General features: G+C 48.7%; 1 protein-coding gene across 1 annotated transcript in view; it reads right to left on the bottom strand.

Moving 5' to 3' along the window:
- Positions 1-1,080: 1,080 nt before the first annotated feature.
- Positions 1,081-8,400, bottom strand: part of cfap53 (cilia and flagella associated protein 53) — a 66,456-nt gene continuing 59,136 nt past the window's right edge. Inside the window, exon 8 of the mRNA XM_041193581.1 lies at positions 1,081-1,482. Coding sequence (XP_041049515.1) covers positions 1,242-1,482 — 241 coding nt within the window. The 3' untranslated portion in view covers positions 1,081-1,241. The remainder of the gene's footprint in view (positions 1,483-8,400) is intronic.

The following is an 8,400-nucleotide window of genomic DNA, read 5'->3' as shown; positions in this document are numbered from 1 at the left end:
AGGCAAGTGGGGAGCATTCCATCAAACTCCTGACTTGTGCCTTGTATATAGTGGATAGGCTTTGGGGAGTCAGGAGGCGAGCTACTCGTCGCACGATTCCTAGCCTCTGACCTGGTCCATCACTGAATATATTTAAGGCTGGGATAGACAGATTTTTGATCTCTCAGGGAATAAAGGAAGCGGGTGGGAAAATGGAGATGAAGTCCAAGATCAGCCATGATCGTATTGAATAGTGAAGCAGGCTCGATGGGCCATATGGTTTAATCCTGTTCCTATTTCTTGTGTTCATCAAATCTCCTCTCAACCTTCTCTTTCCAGAGAACAATTCCAGCTTTGCCAACCTATCCAGGTAACTGAAAGATCCTATTCATTGAACCATTGTTGTAAACCTTTTTGTATCTATTCCTGTAAATTGCACACACTGTAATCACAGGGCACTGGTGGAGGAGGAGGGAGTTGGAAATTGAGTCCAGTGAACTGCTCTTTCCATGATGATGTTGAATTTCAACATGATCAGTCACAGACAATGTCATTTGTAACATTGATTAGGGCTGTCTTACAAATCCCTGGAGAAATTGAAAAACAGAGAAAGTTGACCAAAGATTTAACCTTTGGGAAGAATGAAGAGCTAGAGATGGAGCGATTGTAAGATGACAAAGGTTTTCAAAGGGATGGGACAGTATTTTACGTGAACAAACCATTTATAATATCAGCCAGCCCTGGAGGGAAACTGATTCCACGACCTTTGATGTTTGAGAGCAACATGTAGTGAGGAAGTAAAAGGACCTAAAGGCAGAACTCTAGTGTGCTTCTAAGGTAAGAGAGCTGGAACTTTTCTGGCTATGTTGGAACACAGTAACTAAGTGAGGTCAGTATCACAGAAGCCATAGAGGATGGAAGAGGTTGAAGTGATTGCTTGTGTTGAACAAGTTTGAGAGATTAAGGAGGAAAAAGGAGAGATAAAATGAAATAGTTATAGTTAGCAAGGGTAACATTAGTGACTTTGACGAAGGTGTTACCATGCTGTGCCCCACCTTTATTGTGTGGGAGGCGTCAGATCAAACCCAAAAAACATACATCTTTCTGGCTCAACATTTTAATTGCCTAAAATTATAATAATAACAGAGTAAACACAAGGCTTCTTCATAAAATACTATTTCTACTGAGCTTAAATACTACTTGAATTGTCATTGCAAATCAAACAAACTACAGCATGTGTTCATTGAGTAACAATAATAATTCTAACACACTTCATTGAGCTTCGGGTTGATGCAGTTTTCCTTCCTCCAAGGATGAATTTTGTCACTGCCTGTATGAGGTTGAGAAAGGGCGTCCTGAATTTTTTTCTGGTAAGCTGCCTCTTCCAGCTTTCCTGCCTCCACCTCTCGCTGTTCTTCTGCCTTCTTTATCTCAGCCTGTTGCTTTTGGTGTCTCATCTGAGCCAAGAGGTCCTGCTGATGTGCCTTGTTTTGTCGCTTCCCTCTATGATCAAGAAAAGGATTCATGTGCGTTATCAATGCAAAACCCTTCATTAATCATTTAGTTCTATAGTGACAGTGTGGACATATTGTCCTTATTAGAAATAGCTAGCAAAACTAGTTATACAGCCAATTGAGGGCCAAGTGTGTGGTGCACCAGGTTAACTTTGTGTCCTGAATGACTGAAGGTCTGGCCAGAAAAAAATACTTGTCACCTTTTAAGTTGGTAAGAAGTGCTTAAATGTTACCTCGGGGAGAGGGGGAACCCTTATTTGGGCCTTATTGTTAAAAAGGAAGGAAGTAAAATATGTGAGCAAACTATGGTGTCAAGATTATATGCAAAAAAGGAACAGCAAGTTAATGTGAGTTATTAGAGTCAGTGAAAGGAGAAATTATACTGGGGGATAAGGAAATGGCCGAGATGTTCAACAAGTATTGTGTGTTGCTCTTCACAATTAGCCAAAATTAACTGAGTTAGTAGCAGGGATGCTACACTCATCCACAACACATCTGAGCTAGAAATGAGGAGGAGAAAAATGAAAATCATGCAGAGTTCCTTCTGTCAATATGCGGTGTCCAGCCAGATGGTAAGTACATTATGAAAAGGACAAAATCAGGCTTGGCTGCACTGTCCACCACAAGTGGCATGCTGGCATGGCCTGTGTGTTTAGGTCAATATTCAAATAATTCCATGACCATGGAACTAGACCTTCACATGAACTCCCAGTTACAGCAGCAAAAAGGAAGGGGCCAAAAACATTTGGAAAAGTAAGAGCCAAAGGCAGCTGGAGGTTGTTGCCATTAATCTTCATGTACTCTCACATCAACCTTCTGGGAAAATAAACTCAGAAAATCCTGGTGGCTACAGTAGGATTGCACCCACAAAAGTCTGGCCCACATATGTCCGTTTCCACCCCCCAACTAAAGCTAGCAGGATCAGTAAGTAGGCATCTATTTTGCATGGGGTCAGTAGGTACTTGCTAATGACAGGCAGCCAGAAAATTCAGTGCTTGATTGCCTCAAGGATGGGGAGGGTAGTGCAGAAGACTTGTCCGAATAGCACCTTGAAAGTTCAGCTGTGCAAGGGATCTGATCTAATAATACCTTACTATCTAATAATAACACTCTTTCTTCGGTACCTCCTCAATGGGGCCCATCTGGATACTGGTGCACTGAGTGAGGTAAATGAGCCAGAGAAGTTGTAACTTCCCAGATAATATTCAACCACTTTCTATCCTGGGGCCATCTTCTAAGGTCTCTTTTTAAAGTCTGGTGAAAATTCTGTCCCCTAACAATGCCAACTGAGAACAACCAGAATTGATAGGGACCTTGTGCGACATAGTGAGTTCTCCCACGGTCCAGCTGGAACTACAGCTAGAACCCCTAAGCAAACTTGGGGCCACATCTTGCAAACTGAAACATCACTTTAAGGAGTCTTTTTGTCAACTAGGTGGGTGAGATTTCACCTAATAGTCATTTGGCACCATCTGCTGACTATTCAGATGCATTACATCATTTCTATTTGTTACAGTAAAAGATCTTTCTTCTTTTATCTTCCAGTGACTAGTGGTGTATCAGGCAGACAAAGCACGTGCTTAAGTCTGCTTCCATGACTAGTTTTTCCTGGAACAGATCACTGGCCTGTCACCAGAGCCTGTAGCTTGAGGGACGTCACTCTACTTGAAGCATGGCTGACCAGGAGACTCTCTCACTCATACCACCTGCCATGGGTGTATCAGAAGGTTGATAGTCAACCTGTTTGGCCACGTTAAGAACGTACCTTCCTAGGCCATCTAGTCCTGGGGCGGAATTGTCCCAGATTTGCACTAAGTAAAATTATGTTTTACCCGCCAGCCGCAATGGCGGCTTTTCACGCTGTATCATCCCAAACTCGCCGCATTAGTTATGCATTCCCGGGAAACACATGTTTCCATGGCGGTGGGCTCTCTTTCACCCTCCGCGCCATCACCTTGCCACCTCATCATGCCAGTCACCATAAAGTCCACTCGCACGCACACATCTCAGTGCTTCCAGCCCACGACTGCTACAAAGAAGATATGGCCCTAAAAGGCAAAAGGACTGAAGTCCCCAGGTTCAATGGCGTGTCTCTCGAGCGCATTTTGGATGCAGTGGGGACTCGCTGTGATGTCCTCTAACCCCACTCTCGCCACAGGATGGGTAGCAACATCACTAATCCAGCTTGGAAGATAGTGGCAGCGGTGGTCAGTGCCAATGCCCTTCAGAAGAGGGCAGCCATCCAGTGCCGCAAGAGGATAAATGATCTCCATTTCACCAGGGTAAGTCACTCTTCCCATCACTCTCAGCTCACACCCTCACAAACCCATCACACATCTACAGGGCCTTCACTCACTACTGGTTCAAGGGACATCACCATTCATTCTATCACACATGCCGTCATTGTCCTAATCCCGTCCATGGGAGCACTCATCACCCACACATGGCAGGCATACTTATCATCTGTCCTGGCAGGTGTCCTGCTTACACACTCTCCATCACTATTCATGCAGGACAAGCTGGCTGACAAGAGCAAGAGATCACAGACCGGTGGAGGAATGCCTGAAATCAAGGTCCTCGCGGACTTTGAAAACAGAGCCATCCAGCTGGCCGGTGACAATCTATAGACCATAAGACTATAAGACATAGGAGCAGAAATTAGGCCTTTCGGCCCATCGAATCTGCTCCACCATTCAATCATAGCTGATAAATTTCTCAACCCCACTCTCCCTCCTTCTCCCCGTAACCTTTGATCCCCTTACCAATCAAGAACCTATCTATCTAGGTCTTAAATACACCTGTGCTGACGGTGAGGTCGGTGGTGCTCTACAAGTGAGGATCCAGCAGTGCAACATCCATCTGACAACCATGCCGTGAGTGATGTGCCCTGTTTCACTGCCACTGCCATGCACTAATTAACTCCTTTGTGTCCACAGGCATATCTGGGAAACAGCTGACGGAATCCACAACTCGGTCTCCAACCAAGCCCCGAAGAAATCTCTGAAGAGGAATCTGGAGGCACCCTCCTTGAAGTCCCATCATAGTGCTCACCCACACCCTCCACCAGTGCTGAGAGACACACCTCAGTGGGACCTAGCTTTATAGTAGCCTTGGGATCACAATGTGGTGAGCACAAAGCACTGTCTGATCTGCAGGTAGTGGCAGTAACTTCCCAGGTTCCCAGCACTCTGAGGACTGCTGGAGGCCAGAAATCTGCTGAGTCCATGTCAGATGATGAGCCTCTGGACTCGGTCATGTCATAGTTGCTGGGGCTGCAAAGGCAAGCTCAGAAACATCAGGAAGGGATGTCCGCTGCATTCTTCAGTTGCAAGGCATGATGGTGTCTTAACACCTTCAGGCTGAGGTGATAACGCTGGCATGCCAACACTCTGAGGACAACACCAGTAGGATGGCGACCGCCATGGAGACCTTGGTACCTTGGTCCAGGATGTCACTCCTGCACTGCTGCGCAGGCTCAACTCCATCAATGAGGTCATAGTTGGCCTTCAACAGTGTGTACGCAAGAGGGGCGTGGGGCAGCTCGGTCTCACTTCTTCTTAAGGAGTCAGCCAGAGACCCTTGGGCATCCATAGGGAGCAGGATCAACAGGTGTACCCCCCGGGGGTATCTGTCTGGGTGACACCAGAAGTGTCCGACCCATCTGAACTCCATCTTCCCATGACCTCAGCAGCTCCAGTTCCACAGGCAGAAGAGGGTGCCACTGCCACACAGCAGGACCCCGAAAGCAGGCTGGGGCCCTCCAGATCTCAACCCTCCAGAGGACACCTGCCAAGTTCATCACAGTCATCGCAGTCAGCAGGCTGCTTCCATCTCTGCTGTGGATGGCCAGGGAGCACCAAAATGTAGCAGCAGGGTTAGGAAGGTTAAGAAGATCTAGTGGCACAGCTTGGGCATGGGTGTTAATCGCTTGTACATAATGTTCACTATTGTCAATAAACTCCCAAGAATGTCTCTCTGCCTATGGCTCCGTGTTCTGATGAGCACTCAGATGTGAAACCTTTCTATACAAGATGAAGCCAGGTGTCTCAGTCCAAGGGCTCTTCCCTGTGCTTTGTGCAGCCTTCAGGCCAAAGTGATGGTCCGGCCTCACACTCCCTGGACACATTACTGATGCCTGCACCTCGACGGTGCTTGTCATTGCTGCCAGAATGTCATGGGCAGGCATCACAGAGTTCTGTCATTCTCCCTGTGTGCTCTCAGCACCTTTAAGGTGGGGCTGGCGCCCATCTCTTCAGCATCTGTGACCAGCAACGCTGTGCTCCTGAAGGGGTCAGGTGCTGAAGGTGGATAAAAGATGGAAACTTTTAAAGTTTCATGACTGCATCTCTATGATATGACCCTGATCACAGCACATAACTCTTTCGGTTCACAATCAAATAAACTAAATTAACAAAATCAGGGACAAAGTAAAAGGCAGCCCCTTAAAGGAAAACTACAAAAACAAAAGACAAAATTCAAAGGAAACTTGCCAACATTAAATCAAAATGTGATCAAAAGGGCCGTTAAAGCATCCCAACCCCCACAGTGCCAACTGAGCACGGAAGGCCTCGACGGTGCCGGCAGACACCGCGTGCTCCCTCTCTAGGGACACCCGGCCGGGAACGTAGCCACGGAAGGGGGGCAGACAATCAGGTTGGACGACCCCCTCGATTGCCCGCTGCCTGGGCCTGTTAATGGCCAACTTGGCCAGGCCCAGGTGCTTGGTTCACGAGGAGGTCCTCCTCCCTCCCCTACCCGTAAGTAAACTAAGCAATAGCAAAAAGTTCCTCAAATGACTAAAAAGGAGTTGCAGCCTACAACAACCTATACAGGTGTGGTCCACGGACTCCACAATGCTGCAAAAGATGCAGGCATCTTGAGAGACCATGAACCAACACATCCTATGGTTGTATGGGACTGCTGTGTGCAAAACCTACCACCCCAGGTCCCTGATGGCAAGGGGGTGGACTCCCGTGTAGAGAGCCCACTGGGGACCTCCGCCGCCAGATGGCAACAATGTATGCCAGGGCATGTCCAGGCAGTGGGTGAGGGCAAGGAAGTGAAGGATGTGCAGCAGCAGCCCACACACGAAACCCCTCCGCTCCGCGCTGCGCTAATGGGCATGGAGGGCATTTCTGCAAGGCAACTCAGATTGTGGGGCTCCAGCTCCCAAGGGAGGGTTCGGGGCTTGGGTACACTCAGACAGAAGACCACCATGCACCTGCGCCACCTTGAGTCCCATCATGACGTCGGGGACAAGCACTCCCATCCTAAGGTCTTGAATGGCATTGGCCGCAAGCTGGATGTCCACCAACACACAGTGTGCCAACGCTTGTGGAAGCATCCAGACCACCCAAGCACCTCCCAGATCCTGGTCATCCTGGCAGCCACAACTCTCCTCTCTGCCAGCCACCATAAGTGGCGGAGGTGCGGATTCCTGAGCAGTGGCTCTCTGATGATAGCCGCTACTCCTAATAGCAGACAGCCTCATCGCGGGGTGACCATGTTTCAGACTTTGATCAGGTCCTGGTAAAAGATGTGCAACGCCTGCGAGGAGCCACGAAGGCCTCTCAGGTCTAGAAACAGATCACAGAGCGTAAGCGAGCTGCCCTCAGCCAGACAGGAGTCAAACATTCTCAGAGGCTATGTGAAGATCTATGGAGTGTCCTCACTGCATGTCGTCATCATCATCCTCTTGCAATTGAGCGACCATTAGGGTCTCCATTGCATCTCCATGGCAGAAGCATTAGTACAGAGGGTATGTGTGCTGCCATAAGCCAGACTGGAGTCAAATGTTCATAGATGCAATGTGAGAATCTATGGTGTCTCCTCAATGCATATTGTCATCATCCTCCACAAATCTAGCAGCTATGAGGGCCCCCCGAGCGCACCTGCCTCATCTGGTCAGTGCAAGGGCCGCATCCCCATCATGGTTGCCTTCGAGGACCTCCTCACCCTCATCACCGTTGGCGTCCTCCTCATCGGAGAGCACCAGCTCCTCCATTTCCTCCTCAGCCTGCTCCTCTTTGCATTGCAGCGCCAGGTTGTAAAGGGTGCAGCAGATGACAATGATGCATGACACCCTCTGTGGCCTATATTGCATGACTCCACCAGGCTGGTCCAGGCACTGGAACCTCAGTTTCAGCATCCCAATGGTTTGCTCCAACAAGTTGCGGGTTGCAGCATGAGCCTCGTTATACCGTTGCTCTGCTGCAGCCTGAGGCTGCCGCACGGGTGTCATCAACCACGTCCTCTGCAGGTAGCCCTTGTCCCCAAAGAGCCAACCCTGCAGCTTCTGTGGGCCCTGAAAGATTTCAAGGATCTGTGACCGACTGAGAATGTAGGAGTCATGCAAACTCCCTAGAAACTGTGCACAGACTGCAGGATGCATTTGTGGTGGTCACACACCAGCTGCACATTCAGCAAATGGAATCCCTTGAGGTTGACATAGTTGACCACGTGTTGTGATGGAGATCTGAGCACCACGTAAGTGCAGTCAATGTCACACTGCACCTGTGAGAAACCTGAGATCTGGGCAAATCCAATCATTCTTGCATCCTGGCTGTCCTGGTCCTGAGCGAAATGCATCGAATTGTGTGCTCTTGCGAAAATGTCATCCATGACTGCATGGATGCATTGGTGGGCGAAGGTTTGTGATATCCCACAGAGGTCACCTGGGGAGCCCTGAAAGAAGCCACTGGCGTAGCAATTGAACGCCGCAATCACTTTCATGGCCACTGGCAGTGGATGTCCTCCATGTCCCTGTGGCGCCAAATCCTGCCTCAGGTGGCAGATGTGACTGAATAGTTCCCTAGACATGCACATCTTCAGCGAAACTGGTTCTCAGTCATCCGAAGGAATGAAAGGCAGCATCTATGGACCCTGCATCTAGCTAGGCGCTGAAGAG

The sequence above is a fragment of the Carcharodon carcharias genome, chromosome 1, assembly GCF_017639515.1.
Source record: "Carcharodon carcharias isolate sCarCar2 chromosome 1, sCarCar2.pri, whole genome shotgun sequence".
Taxonomy (NCBI): domain Eukaryota; kingdom Metazoa; phylum Chordata; class Chondrichthyes; order Lamniformes; family Lamnidae; genus Carcharodon; species Carcharodon carcharias.
The sequence above is the reverse complement of the archived record's forward strand: the minus strand, read 5'-3'. Positions and strand labels throughout refer to the sequence as shown.